Source organism: Danio rerio, chromosome 4 (assembly GCF_052040795.2).
Source record: "Danio rerio strain M-AB ecotype USA chromosome 4, GRCz13ab, whole genome shotgun sequence".
Classification (NCBI taxonomy): Eukaryota; Metazoa; Chordata; class Actinopteri; order Cypriniformes; family Danionidae; genus Danio; species Danio rerio.
The window spans coordinates 8,600,069-8,615,557 of record NC_141024.2 but is presented as its reverse complement, the minus strand read 5'-3'; the positions used below and the strand labels follow the sequence as shown (position 1 = coordinate 8,615,557).

Here is a 15,489-nt window from a genome sequence, read left to right as displayed (position 1 = left end):
CTGACATGGATGCTAAATACAGCAACATAAGCCACCAGTGCACCCCTTAAGAACAGGAACATGAGGTTTACTTGGAAAGCTCTAACTAGCTAGCCTTCGTCACGGCCGTCCGGGTCACGGCACCAATTTAACACCTAGCTGTACCTGCCACTTTGAAAGGGAGATTGAAACCAGCATTTCTGGTTAAAGGAGTAAGTTTCACGCACTGTCAGTAAACTGTCCTGACATTAGTTTTTGTTGTTAGTAACTTTGAAGTCAGTGTGCAAATATTTGACCTCATTTCAATCCTTTTCTCATTTAAACATGCATTTTTAGTCTATGAATATAACAAATATCTGTTAATTAGCTTTTGTATTTTGTGTTTTTTGGTCCCACTTTATTTTGATGATCTGTTTGTTGAATTTAAGTTACATTGCATCTACATGCCAACTAATTCTCATTTGATTATAAGTAGACTGTTGGGTTGGGGTTAGGGTTAGTATAAGTTGACATGTACTTGCAAAGTGTCTTATAGTCAGTTAAATGTTTGTTGAAGGAGCAGTATCAGCAGATATTAAGCAGACAGTTTACTTATACTCCAATATACCACCAAAATAAAGTGTTACCTGTTTTTCTTTTTTAATTTACTGTTGTGAATTGTATTACAGGACGTTGATCTCTGCTCTGTCGACTTTTGATGTTAAAAATTCATCTCAAAGTGACTTTTATTGCCATTTTAGTAGTTTGAAATAATATAATATGATGTATAAGAAATAATACATAGAGAAATAAGCAACCCGTCTTATTCTAAAAATGTACCCCTATATACATTTCTGGAGAGCACCAAATATGCCTCAGGGGCTACGTTTTTTTTTTTTTTTTTTGCAGTTTTTGTTTTCACAAATCCAAAAGCACCAATTGACCCGCTCATCCACTTCCCTAAACTCAACTGACAGTGTTTTCAAAAGTACTCCAGAAAAAGAAAAGCCCTCGCGGTCACCTGATTTTTACCACGTTTTCAGATTTTACCACATTCTCAACCTGTTATTTACTTACAGTTACTTTCTGGAACTGTTCTTTGCTAGACTCGAACCCTATCATGGCGGTCAACTCCTCTCTGCATCTCAAGCCTTATGGAGGTAAGCGGTCTGATTTCGTGAAAACGAACAGCATCATACCGCCCCTTACTGTTCATTTTAAAGACAAAATGCAGCCATACGTATCACTGACTAAATAATTTGCGATCTCCAGAAATGCATACAGGGCTGCGTTTTCAGAAGGAGCCTATGTTTTCTACATGTAAAATAATAGAAAATGTACTACCAGTTTATTTCAAGGCTTTTGTATCGTAATATACAACGCCAACCAGGACAATATATATAACACTGAAAAAAAAAATGCTTTTCTTACTTAGATTTTTTTGTCTTGTTTCTAGTCCAAATATCCAAAAATTCTTAAATCAAGAAGAATTTCCTATACCAGCAAAACATGTCTTGTTTTCAGAAATTATATGCCAATATTAAGTGAGTTTTTCCTTAAAACAAGCAAACCAATCTGCCAATGTGATAAGGAAAATATTCCTGTTTTTCCTTTTGACATAAGATTATTCTGCTTGTTAGCAGATTATTTTGCTTGTTTTAAGCAAAAACTCACTTAATATTGGCATATTATTTCTGAAAATAAGACAGTATGTTTTACTTGTATAGAAAATTCTTCTTGGTTTAAGAATTTTTGGATATTTGGACTAGAAACAAGGCAATAAATCCAAGTAAGAAAAGCATTTTTTGCAGTGTACTTTATACGTTTAAAAAAATGTCTTTTTTATTTCTCAAGATTAAAAGTTGTTGGAAGAAAGGTCAAGGTCCCATAATGCAATTCAAATGCAGAAATAAAGTGGGAGAAATAAATAATACAAACATGAATGACAAAATCCAGAAAATTGCTAATTTAAAGAATTTGTTTTTTACCACAGCATATTATTCCCAAATCACACCAACTACACCAACTCAAACATAATGCTTTATATATATTTAGCCATATTCATCCACATCTCTCTTCTTAAAATATAAAAAGTCTGTCCGCTTCTAGACAAGAATATATAAGCACGACAGTGTTACACAATTGGGTGTTCACTCAAACTGTTATTCACCCCTAAAGCAACGTGATATAATCAGTTTATCCCTGCAAAGAAGAAATTAACTGGCTGGATAGCGTGACTACTCCATATTTCATAACACAACACTTAGCAAAACAAAGCAAAGGGGACAAAAATGTGTCTCTGATTATAAAGCTAGATTAACTCAAGAGCTTCTAAGTGCTCTGGTGTAAGGATGAGTTTGACAGTGTCCAGATAGAAGTGATCCAACACTTGTCCGGCAGCTTTTCCAGTTCAATTCATGCTCAGGAGGAGACTGATAATTCTCCAAATGTTCCTTAATTTAATAGAGGACTCGTTTTGAGTCAAATACTCTGAATTAGGGCTGAACAATATATCGTTTGAGCATTGATATCGCAATGTGTGTATTCGCAATAGTCACAATGCAGCATTAGATTATTTAATAAAGATATTATTAAATGTATATATTTTTTTATTAATTATACAGTAATGACTGTGGTATTTTACATTTGATTGTGCAATTTCTTTACTTGAATACTGTTATTCTCCCAAAAAAACATAAAGCACTGTTTATTTCACTTTTATTTGTGCTCTATATGCTTGTAATTTATTATAATTTATCCAGATGCACTGCATAGTAAAAGATTTGATCATCCCAGTTAATCTAAATTAACAAAATCTTGCCAAATAGAGTTGTTCAAATCATCTGGTGAAATTATATTGATTTCGCAATATATTTTGCAGCTACACAAAATACTGCAATGTTAAATATTACCAATATTGTGCAGCTCTACTCTGAATATATCATTATATGGTGGACAAACATTTACAATCACTGGCCACTTTATTAGGTACACCTAACCTATCTAACTGAGCATCAGAATGGAGAAAAAAGCTGATTTAAATGACTTTGAACGTAGCATGGTTGTTCATGCCAAACGGGCTGGTCTGAGTATTTCAGAAACTGCTGAACTACTGGGATTTTTCAACCATCTCTACACTGTTAGACATTTCAAAGGGTTTTTACAGTAACTTACTGGCAACACTGTTGCCAGTAAGTTACTGTATTTTAGATTTACAGTATACAACTGTAAATCCGTTTACAGCATGTTACTGTAGTGTCTGAAAATGGTTAACTACTGTAAAAACCTAAGTTAACAGTTAGCTACTGTAAACCTTTTAATTTTGTCCTAAATATTTTATAATATAATTTTATTAATATTATTTTAATACTATAGACCTAAAAAAGACACAATTACAAAATATTAACAAAATAAACACTCTTTATTTAAAACATTGGAGATGCTTAAAACAAGCTTAAAAATGTGTAAAAACATTACATTTCAATCATTCAAAATATTTTATTTTAAGAAAAAAAAACATTGAAAATGACAAAGCACATTAACATACATGTACAAAACTAATTTAAGTGTCTGACCTGCATATTGTTGAGAAAAAAAAACCCAATTGTACTAAGTACTACTGACATTAAACCAGACACAATTACAAAATATTCCATTCTTTAAAACATTAATAATGCTTAAAGCATTTAAGGAAAATGTGTGAAAATTACATTAAGCAATAAAATCAACACATTAAAAATAAATAAATCACACAAAGCACTAGAACATACATGTACAATAAAAATTTAAACTTCTGAATTGCATATTGTTGGAAAAATAAATATTTGTAACTATTAGCCGACTCAGAAACAACCCAACTTTAAAATATTACTGATTCTGGTGTCAAATGCTCAACAAGGTCTGAATTCACATGTTCAAATGCAATTCATCTTTATTTCTATTGCACTTTTACAATGTAGATCAATGATGTCAAAGCAGCTTAACATAGAAGTTCTTGTAAATTGAAGCTGCTTCAGTCCAGTTTTCAGAATTGAAGCAGTAAATGTCACTGCTGAAAGTCCAAACACTGAAGAGCAAATCCACCGATCCACCAATCGTAGCCAAGTGATCCAGTGGCGACAGTGGCATGGAACAAACTTCACCAACTGACGAAAGTGTAGAATAAAATCCCTTGAGAGATACCAGGCTCAGTTGGGCACGACCAGTTCTCCTCTAGCCAAACTTGTGCAAGGCCGCAGTCTAGGCACCGGAGGCTTGAAAGTTCACCAGCGGGTGGTCAGGCTGGCCCATTGGATCAATGCGGAAACTCATTGATCACGTGTGTCTTTTAGGATTCACTCCTCCATGACCACCACAGCATCTGGTCAGGATTTGGCCCAGTCCAGGATTATGAAGAACTCTGGATAAGGACAAACAGACTAACATAAGCATAGAAGAAGCTTGTTTAAAAAAAATAAATCATATACTGGTTAATTATTTTGAAGCATGGCAGCTAGGTTGGGGTAGTTTTCAGCTGGTACTGAGCAACTGGCTCCTGCTCATAACCTGCTCACTACCATGTTTAAAAGATAACTAACCAGAATGTCCTGTTTATTTTTTCCCCTAACAAGGTTTTACAAAAACATTGTAGCATTTGTGATGGGTTGATTCACTGCAGGACAGATTAGACTATTTGTTTTATGTATTCCTAATAAACTAAAACTGACTGAATACTGATAAAACTATTGAGAGTGTCTCACCTAATCCAAGTTCTCAGTTAGCTGGTGAAAGAAGGATAACTCACTGTTGATCATGGTTGTCATTCTCTTCAGTACTTCTCCTGCTATCTTCTGGCTCACTCTGGTTGTTGCTGTGCATTTTGTTTCATCCTCTGGAATTATTTATACAAAAAATTGTATTATTTTATTTATTACAAAATATTTAGGCAACATGAAATGGGGAAAAAGACATTTAATACATAGACAAATGCATGTATCCCAATACTAATTATTGTATTTTGAAATGTCTGACCCATGACAGACCTCAATCTGCTCAAAAATATTATAAACAAAGATGAAAAAAAAAACCTACTAAATGGTTTAATAAAAAAGGGAAAACGATTTTTTTATTTAGCTAGCAACTAAACATGTGACACATTTTGTATTAAAGTAACGTTAATATATTGAGAAACAAATAGATGTACAGTACTTACTGTTGTATGAGGTCCAGTTTGCACAGGCAGGCTCCCAGTATTCTATATTGAGACCATAAAAAAGCCAAAAATACAGGTAAGAATACCATGCTACAATCCACAACCTCCACACAACTTTTTTTATTTGTTTACCTTGGTTGCTTACTGGTCTTGCTTATTTTTTAAGCATAAGGCTGTGCTGATCAAGATGTTCCTCTGAAATGCTGTTTGTTTCTTCAGACAAAACCTGCTGCTGTGCCAGTGCCATATCTAAACAGAAAAAAATATAATGGTAACAATTATGTTAAACCAAATGTCAAGAGTTGTGATAAAAAAATAATTAGCAAACAATAAATAGCAAAAAGGTGGTTCTTAGCATAATGCATAGAGGTAAAATTGGTTTTATATTAGCAGATTCAGACTTCCCCCTTAATAATTTAATTTCATAAAAGTATTATTTGCAAACTCTAAATAGCGAAATCATTTTAGCAGCTAATGACTATCAAAGTACAACATGCTCACGGTCAAATAAACAGTGTTAATGTTGATTTCAAGTCATACTGGCATGCTAATTCTGATCGAATATTCAAAGTAACATGGTAAACAGTATAGAGTCTTCTAAATGAACGAATGTGCGAATATAAAACCAACTTTACCTCTATGCATATTGTAACGTTATAGATTCACGTTAACGTTCTTATAGGTTACGTCGCGATGTTATTTTCTCAAGCTAACGTTATAAGTTACTCTAAACCAGAGAAAAATAAGTTCACAACATCTAATATATATAGTATAAATCAATATAAGTTAAACGTTGCACGTTAAAATGAGTTTGAGTCCAATTCAGTATAAACTTAGCTCAGTTTAGCTAACAGTTAACATTACCATTTTAAGATCGCTTCAGCCAATGTTGCCGAGCAAACAAATGCTAATAGAGGTGCTCAAATCAATGTCGAGTGTTGTCAGCACAGACAGACGCGCTTTTACCTGGATTATTTGATGGTCTTTCATTCATTATCTTCTGGGGGAAAACACTCTCTGCCGGACCGTTGTCTCGTGCTAAGTGTCCTCCAAAACTGTCTGCATACCTCTGGTTCCCTCCTAAACCAAAACCCGCTGCAACACCGGTTCCTATGTAAATAAATAAAAAAGATATGACGAGAACAATGGCTAATAGTCATAAACAGTCTTATTTAAAGTAATAGTAGTGTTAATGTAATAAATTAAATAAAGGTAACATCTTAATAGATGATATATTTCTCAAATGGGCGAAATAACGCCAAGCCAGAGAAAATAATAATAGCCAACTTTATACTTTACTTTGTTCTATTCTCGTCCACAAAACATTCTGTAAAATGAAACACTGCCTCAGCTTACCAGAGTAAAGTTTGTTAAATCCAGTATGTTCTTCAGGCACACTAATAAATTGTCCTCCAGAATTGCTCCAGGGTCCTCAGGCAAAATGTGGTGCAGAGTAGTCGAATCGCCGCAAGGTGGCGTTGAAGCAGTTGTGGAAAATACAGTATAATACACGAATTTTTACAAATACAGTACATCGCTGTATATGTTGTTCGACGTCACACTAAATTCCCATAATGCAACGGTAAATACAGTTATTTACCGTAAAAGGAATTTGCAGTATTACACTGGGTGAAATACAGTAAATAACTGTGTAATTTACAGAAATGTCTAACAGTGTAGGGTTTACAGAGAATGGTCCAAAAAAGAAAATATCCAGTGAGCGGCAGTTCTGTGGGTGCACATGCCCTGTTGATACCAGAGGTCAGAGGAGAATGGCCAGACTGGTTCAAGCTGATAGAAAGGCAACAGTAACTCAAATAACCACTCGTTACAACCGAGGTCTGCAGAAGAGCATCTCTGAACACACAACACGTCCAACCTTCAGGCGGATAGGCTACAGCAGCAGAAGACCACACCGGGTGCCATTCCTGTCAGCTAAGAACAGGAAACTGAAGCTACAATTTACACAGGATCGCCAAAATTGGACAATAGAAGATTGAAAAAACATTGCCTGATCTGATGAGTCTAGATTTCTGCTGCGACATTCAGAATTTGTAATAAAGCACAAATAAACTGGTTTCTTGAACATGACAATGAGTTCACTGTGCTCAAATGGCCTCCACAGTCACCAGATAGTGCACCTTTGGGATGTGGTGGAACGGGAGATTCGCATCATGAATGTGCAACCGACACATATGTCGGCAACCGTCATGTCAATATTTACCATATCTCGGAGGAATATTTCCAGTACCTTGTTGAATCTATGCCACGAAGGATTAAGGCAGTTCTGAAGCCAAAAGGGGGTCCAACCCAGTCACAGCAAGGTGTAATAAAGCGGTAAATGTATATTACATATATTATCCCACAGTCAGTGTTATAATTCTGACAAACAAACCTAATTACCAATTATGCACTTACATAACCCATGTTTGGCCATTAATGTAAACAACATTTTAAAAATTTAACACTGCACATGCTTTTTATTATAATAAACCCATAGTGTCATAAACCATCTGGTCATGTGCTTACATTTTTATAGACCCCCTTCATAAATGACAGCATAATTGTGCAAATCTATTATTCATCCCACATCTGGAAGCCCTTATATCTCCCCAGCATTCCCCTGTGCTTTTAACTTTTAGCTCTTATTGTTACTGCAACAGCACCAATGCATTGTTGGACACGATCCAGACCTCCAGGCCAGACGGATCTATACGTTGCTCGCATTTCTTATATGAATTTAAGCAACACACACCTTGTGTCATGCTCTCAGAAAAAAAAATTAGATAAAGCTGAAGGAAATGCATTCAACGTGTGACTGCATTCCCTCAGAAGTGTGACACTAGTGTGATAGATGCCAGATCAGGTGCTACTGCTCACTATAGAGCCTGGTTGAAGTGGCACCAAGGTGCCATTGGGTCAAAGAGTGGTAGCCAATTCCCAGAAATGCCAGCCACCGTCCTGTACTTTAACAAACATACTCTAAATGTTGCGAGCTGAGAATATAAGAGGAACTGGAGATAGATATCAGTTTTAGTAGCAAAGAAAAACAACCTGCATTAAAAAATTGGAAAATGCTAGTAAATTTCATGATTAACCATAAAGAAACACCAAGTAAAATTAAATTTAACATGAATTTTGGTAAAGAAAGATTTTATTCTTGTAAAATACACATAATTTTTTGTTTTATTTACAACTTAAATAAATAAATATATTATTTAACCATGTAGATCTACATGCATGTAGTAGGAATCATTAACTTTAAACTTTTGCTTAATTTTACTGGCAAAATACTGTAAAACACGACAGTGAAAACCTGTAAATTGGTTATTGACCTGGTGAAATTCAATCAAAACTTTCAGAAATAATGGTAACACTTTAGTTTATGTAACAATGTACTACATGTACTACTGGCTTATTACCAGCCTATTATTAAGATTTGAACTGTTTATTAACCCTTTATAAAGTATGATCTTATTTTACATCTGTAATCCTAATCCACAGGTAGCAGTAATAGATGATCTACTATTTACAGGTATAGTATGCACTGCGCTCCTGTGTTAATCTTATAAACAGAATAAATCAAAAGGTCATGATCCTTCAACAGACATTTAACTGACTATAAGAAACTTTGCAAGTGTAACGGCAGCCAGCTAGTAAGTGGTAGGTCACTGGTTTGATACTAGCTCGGAGCAGGTTGGGTGGCATTGGATTGGTGGGTTAACATTGGTGTCGTGACCCTGATGGGAGTGAGGTTTAGGGGGGTGAGTGTAACGGAGACCAGCTAGTAAGTGCTGTGCAGGTTAAAACCTCACTCCTCTGACCTCTAAAGGTGCTCTAGCGACAGACGCTAGAGGCCATGGTCTTTATTCTCCTTGTTAGAGCAACCAACTCCCATGCAGATGGTTGCCGGTTCAATACCAGCTCGAAGCGGGTTGGGTGGCGTAGGACAGGCGGGCGTAGGACAGGCAAGTACATGTCAACTTACACTAACCCTAACCCCAACCCCAACATAACAGTACTTATAATCTACAGAGAGTTAGTTGGCATATAGATGCAATGTAAATTAAATTCAACAAACGGACCATCAAAACAAAGTGATTTCATTCTAGCCAAAATAGAACAAATAAGACTTTCTCCAGAAGAAAAAAATATTATAGGAAATGCTTTGAAAAAGATTCTTGCTCATCATTTCGGAAGTACTTAAAAAAGAAAGTAAAATTCACAAGTAAAATTCACATAATATATATGATCAATATAATCTCTAAAACCTCAAATGTTTCTATGCCATATTAATTTTTTCTGTCAACGACAGCTGCCATTTCCTAACAAAAAAAGCAAGGAAAAAAAACAGGTCAGAAAAAAACTGAGGAAGGAAATCATCATCCCTAGGGTAAAACTGAGTAATATCTGCTCTCTTATACCAGTAATGCACATATTCAAGTTCATCTGACCCCCTCAAACCATTTTAGATCATCTGAACCCCCACAGCTTGTGTTTTAATCAGCAATCATTTTCACAAGGATCATCGTGCTCTGTAATATATAGTATCTAAATGTCCTGCCCGCGAGCTCTCTCTCTGTATGTAATCCAGAGGAAATGGGAACTCAAGCTCACTATCAGGTCAGTGGATTAGTTTGAAGACCCGGCGATCCACAATTTTTGGACACATGCTGTGATGTTCTGACCGGGATGAGACCTTGGTTTCAAAACTAATTTCGGTCTTTGCTGCTGTGGCCACGGGCAAGTGTTATTCCAGATAATAATAAAACGTTGCTGTTATGAAATGAACCGCAGATATGACATTTGGACATTTGCTGACACATATCTGGCAGACGCATGTGAAGAGCAAGGAGAGTCCTATGACAAACAAATCCCGCAGGAACGTGTCCCTAGGAAGGGGAATTTATTATATGCTACTTATAATAGAATAGATTTGTTTTACTGGCAACTTGATTATTCTCTGTTTCTCTAAATTGATGATTTATAGTTATGTGTTTGAGTAAAAATTTGTTTTATTCCTTAAACAACTGATGACATTTCCTACAGATTTGAAATCAGATTGTTATTTAAATCCTTTTTTTGTTTTTTGCATCAAACAACAATTGGTCAAAATAAGAAACTGCCTTATTTTGAAATGCCGTTTTTAGATGATTACACTGTATAAAGTGATTATTTACTTTATTAAAAAGGTGATTAAACCCCTTGTAACCATTAAGTTGACTTAACTTAATGTTATAATTATCCACATAGTTTATTTATATAATAATTTTAAGGCAACTGTCACGATCGCCAGCGATCTGTCCTCAAATTGCTGGAGAGCTGCACATTTGTCTGTTTAGTAAACTACAACTTCCATCAAGCAACTCAGACACACCAGTTCCTGATTCCCATTACACACACAGAGCTGTAAGCCCATGGTGGACTTTAAAAACAGCATACACACACAGACTTTGCTGAGTCTGGTTTTTGTAACACCACGAAACCTTTCCTAGTCTTGTCTTTCTGTGTTTGATCCTTGCCTTGATTCCTTGTTTACGTTGATTGCCGCCTGTATTGAAAGCTTTGCCTGTGACCTCGACTACGCTTCGGGATTACCCTTATGCTCCTGTTTGTACCTGTTGACCATTGTCTGCCTATAGTGATGGGCAAAACGAGGTTTTATGAAACACTGAAACAGTCTAATCAAATGTGTCGAAGCTTCTAAACGTTTTGAAACCTGTGACACCTAGTGGTCATTTTTATGTAATGCTTTGGAACAGTTTCGGCTTGTGGTAGAGTTAGAGTGGTTTAGGGAAGTAGTGAAAGTTCCACACTAGCATGATAAGATAATGAGTTCGAATCCAGGGTGATGCAACTATAGATGTTAAAAAAAATAAGCATTCTGTCGAAGCATGCTGTCAAGTTTTGTTATGTCGTACAAATACTCTGAAATTATGACTTGATGTAATTTAATAATGACTTTTACTTTATGACCATAACAAAACATTTTTATTCACAAAATGCTCATTCAAGTCACAGCACAGTTACTCTTTGCACACACACGGTCCACAAGGCTACATGAGATTTGTTTTTCCAACCCTGTCAGTCAAACACAGATTCACCAGGTCTCGGAACGTTTCTGAAATGACCGATGCTTTAAATCGTTTTAGTCAAATGACTAATCAAAACACTTTAGTCACATGACCTGGGTGTTTTGAATCACCTTGGTCACGTGGCCTGGGTGTTTCAGATGCAGTATTTGTTGCAGTATTTTGAATCACTTGGGTTTCGAAATCTCCACACTGTGTCGAAACGTCAGTTTTACGTCAGCCGTCCATACCTGGCTGACGATTCTTCGTAGATCCTCAACTCTGTTGTCTTCCTGACTCCCCGTTGGTTACAGCAACGGGTTTACTCACTTTTTTTAGGTAAAGTCAACTAATTGCATTAAAAGTCCACTAATTGCATTAAAAACAATAGATTCACCACTTTTTAAAGTAAAGTTAACTAATTGCATTATAAGCAAAGGGTTTACTCATCTTTTTACAGTGTATACTGATTTTCGGACAACAAAATAGCATAATAGCAACATAATATTTAATTTCTGAAGAGCTACAAAACAAATATTAAGTCAAATAATCTAAATATAATCAAAAACGTAAATAAATGAATAAGCAATGACTTATCATTTTTTGAATCAAAAGAAACAAACAAACAAAACAATCTGAAATTTAGTTTGTCCCATCTAATTTTTAAATACTCATTTATACTCATATATTGTATACTCAGTTTTAGACAACAAAATAGCGTAAAATAATCTAAAACTGTATAGGAGCTAAAAAAACAAACAAACATTTAGTCGAATAATCCTGCTTTTCAGTAACATGAAAACATCTAAATGTAAAAATCTAAATCAAATCTTTGTAATTCACTGAAGAAAGCAAGTAAATAGGTAAAAATTTTAGTAATTTCTTTGCAGATTTTTATCAAATGAAAGTTATAGTTAGGGTGGCCAAAAAAACAAACAAACAAAAGATCATAACACTGTTTGTCCCATCTGAGACTTTCCATCTAAAATATCACAAAGGCAGATCTATAAATTTTTTTAGCAAACACAAATTTAATTCTTATTTTCCCAGTGTTTTTATTTTTGTAAAGTCAACTAATTACACTAAAAGCCACAGGTTTACTCACGATTTAAAATCAAACCAACGAATCGCATTATAACCAAAGGGTTTACTCACTCAACTAATCGTCTTTTTACAGTGTATATTCATTTTTAGACTACAAAATAGCATAACACAATACTAAATTTCATAAGAGCTATAAAAAAAGCTAATATTTAGTTGAATAATCCTGTTTTTCAATAACAACACATGAAATCATTTAGGGGAAAAATCTAAATATATTCTTTGTGATTCACAGAAGAAACTAAGAAGTAAATAAGTGTTAATAGAAGAGTCATTTCTTGCAGATTTTCTTTTCCAAAATGACAGTAAAACAGTTTAAATCACTTTAAACCTTGACGTTAAGCTTACTTTAAATACTTTAAACCATCTAAAATATCACAAAGCCAGAAGTATTATTATTTTTTTCAAGTACAAATTCAATTCTCATTTTTCCTCACTGTTGCATAACTCTGAAGCCATTGCTGTCAGAGGTTTGCGAGAATCAGTAATAGTTTGTTAAGTGCATGTTTTGTTGATCTCCGGCTACATTAAAGCTTCTCTCGGTCCTTACAGTCCATCACTAATTGATATTTGAGAGCTGCTCGGCTTTAGAAGAGAGAGAACTACATGATCACCTTCCTCTAAACACACAGAACATTCTGCACTCTGATGCGAGGACAAAAAAAAGCAGGAATGCCATGTCACAGGCTCCAAAGAAATACCACAACATCTCGGTGTACCTGTGGATCTGTGCGTCCCGTCGCTGCAGGCATGGTCGAGTCCCAGATGACTTTCTTTCGGGGTCCTGTAAATCGCTGTTAAGATATGCTCGGAGTTCCTCCGAATAAGAAAGAGGGAAAGTTAGCGCAAAAATCTTTAGAGGAAATTCATGGCACACAGCAAGGACAGCCGTCCAGACAAACAAGCAAACAAGTGTGTCATTCATTCATTTTTTTAAATTCCTGCACATTTCAACCCACTGGACTGGCTCGCAACAAAACTGAGCGCTGCTTTGTAAACAGTAAACCAGTCATCAAATATATCCAGTGTAATCACAGACTGCAGAGAGAAGAAAGACGAGGTTTTTCGAGTTTTCTTGTTCGGCTGCCCAGTTTGTATTATTAGACTCGAATTCCCCCATTGCAGTCAAGGGCTAATTCACTCGCCCAGCGTGTAAAATACAACATCTTGATATTTTTATGAACGTGCGGCCGATATGTGGTGTGTGTTTTAACAAAGCAAACAAAAAGACTTAATCTGGGTAAACAGTGATAAGTTTGCTAGTTTGTCTAACGCTAAAATACTCTCTCCATATTTAAAGACTGCTTTAAATCAGGCATTTGGACTGTAGGGTGTTATATGGGAAAATGTCAAGCCTGGGTATTTCAGTATTTGCATGTTAGGCTTGACGTGTTGAATTCTTAGTTTTGAGATGGGACGACCTGTTTGTCTGGTCAGTTTTCATGTCACATTTGATGGAAACGGCTGTTATTTTTACAAATAGCTGAGCAGAGATGCTTAAAAGTGATAGCTGACCCTAAAAATGAAGTTCATGTCACGTCTTTATAAATTTTTAGATGTCTAAATATTTAAACAGTGGTGTCACGGTGGCACGGTGGTTCTCCGGTTTCCCCCACAAGTGCAAAAACATATAGGTTAATTGGGTTGGCTAAATTGACCGTAGTGTATGTGTGTGAATGAGTGTGTACGGATGTTTCTGAGTGATGGGTTGCAGCTGATGCCCTTCCAGCTGCAACCCATCACTGGGAAAGGGTGTGTTTATATAGTCCGGGTAATCAATAATAATGAGAGTCAGCTGTACATGTATGATCAGTGGAGAAAGGTGACTGGTGTGTGTAATGGCATGCAGGGATTTGTAGTTCATGGATGAGCTTGTAGTTCACTAGAGATCTTCCAAGAAGTAATTGCTAGTGTATTAGTCAGTTTATTCATTCATTTTCCTTCAGCTTATTATTTATCTGGGGTCGCCACAGCAGAATGAACCACCAACTATTCCAGCATATGTTTTTCCCAGCGGATGCCCTTCCAGCCACAACCCAGTACAGGGAAACATCAATACACACTTATTCACACACACACCAATATAGTTAATTTAGTTTTTTTCAGTTCACTTATACTGTATGTTTTTGAGAAACCAGAGCACCAGGGGGGAAAACCCACGCCAACACGATGAGAACATGCAAACTCAACACAGAAATGCCAACTTCCCAGCCAGGGTTCAAACCTGTGACCTTCTTTCTGTGCGGCGACATTGCTAACCACTAAGCCACCATTTACAGTGATGTTTAACTTAATATCATTAGTCAGTTTGACTGATGTAAGTCGATTTAACTTAAAAAGTTCATTTGATTCAACTCAAAAAAATAAAGGAGGCAAGAATGTTTTATTCTTGCCATGGAGATGCTCCCATATATTAGATTACAGTGAGCATCTGTCCGGTATTAAACCACGAAATGGATATTTTCATCCGAGACGACAGTGACCTGCTTGTTTTCTTGTTAGCAATTATCCGAGCGAGGCATAACGTCCCATTATGCCGTCACAATAGTGATTTGACTCACAAAGTCGAGAGGGAGAAGAATAATTGTTGTAATTACAGACACAGAGAGGATCAGCTGAAGAAAAACGTGCATCAAAAGAAGCAGATCTTGCTGAAAGGTAAAGGCCTTGAGCGGAAGAACCGCCTCTGTTTAGGGTGCGGGTTGACAGAGGGTCCTTTCAGCCGCAAAGCCCTGATGCAGGTATGTTAAACATGCCAGTGTTTGCTGAGTTTCAGGTGGAGAAAAAGCAGCCAAAAAGAGCACAAGCATCTTGTGAGAGGATGATAGATTGAAGTCATTTTTTACCTTCAAAATGAAAGGGGGTGGGTGGTGCGGTAGCGCAGTGGGTAGTCACCTCACAGCTAGAAGGTAGCTGGTTCAAGCCTCGGCTGGGTCAGTTGGCATTTCTTAGTGGAGTTTGCATGTTCTCCCCGTGTTCACTTGGGTTTCCTCCGGGTGCTCTGGTTTCCCCCAAGTCCAAAGACATGTGGTACAGGTGAATTTAATAAACTAAATTGTATGTATGTGTGTGAATGAGTGCTCACTTAAAACATTTGGGTTAATAATAACCCAATAGGTAACCCAATGATGGGTTGTTTTGGCACCGACCTGTTGTTGGGTTATTTTA

General features: G+C 36.1%; 1 protein-coding gene and 1 long non-coding RNA gene across 4 annotated transcripts in view; both read right to left on the bottom strand.

Annotated features, from left to right (window-relative positions):
* Positions 1–13,350, bottom strand: part of ninj2 (ninjurin 2) — a 46,162-nt gene extending 32,812 nt beyond the window's left edge. The window contains exon 1 of one of the 2 annotated variants that reach the window (XM_087247624.2): positions 13,041–13,350. In XM_087247624.2, the coding sequence (XP_087103750.1) occupies positions 13,041–13,073 (33 nt within the window). In that variant the 5' untranslated portion in view covers positions 13,074–13,350. 2 annotated transcript variants of the gene reach the window in all.
* Positions 3,361–6,223, bottom strand: LOC148679929 (uncharacterized). 2 transcript variants are annotated; one of them, XR_015942353.1, is made up of 5 exons: positions 6,116–6,223; positions 5,282–5,398; positions 5,150–5,191; positions 4,698–4,828; positions 3,361–4,357 (listed from the first exon to the last, which is right to left on the bottom strand). It is a non-coding gene; the product is annotated as an uncharacterized LOC148679929 (long non-coding RNA). The 2 variants fall into 2 exon arrangements; XR_015942354.1 differs by having other exon boundaries at positions 4,742–4,828.
* Positions 13,351–15,489: the final 2,139 nt, after the last annotated feature.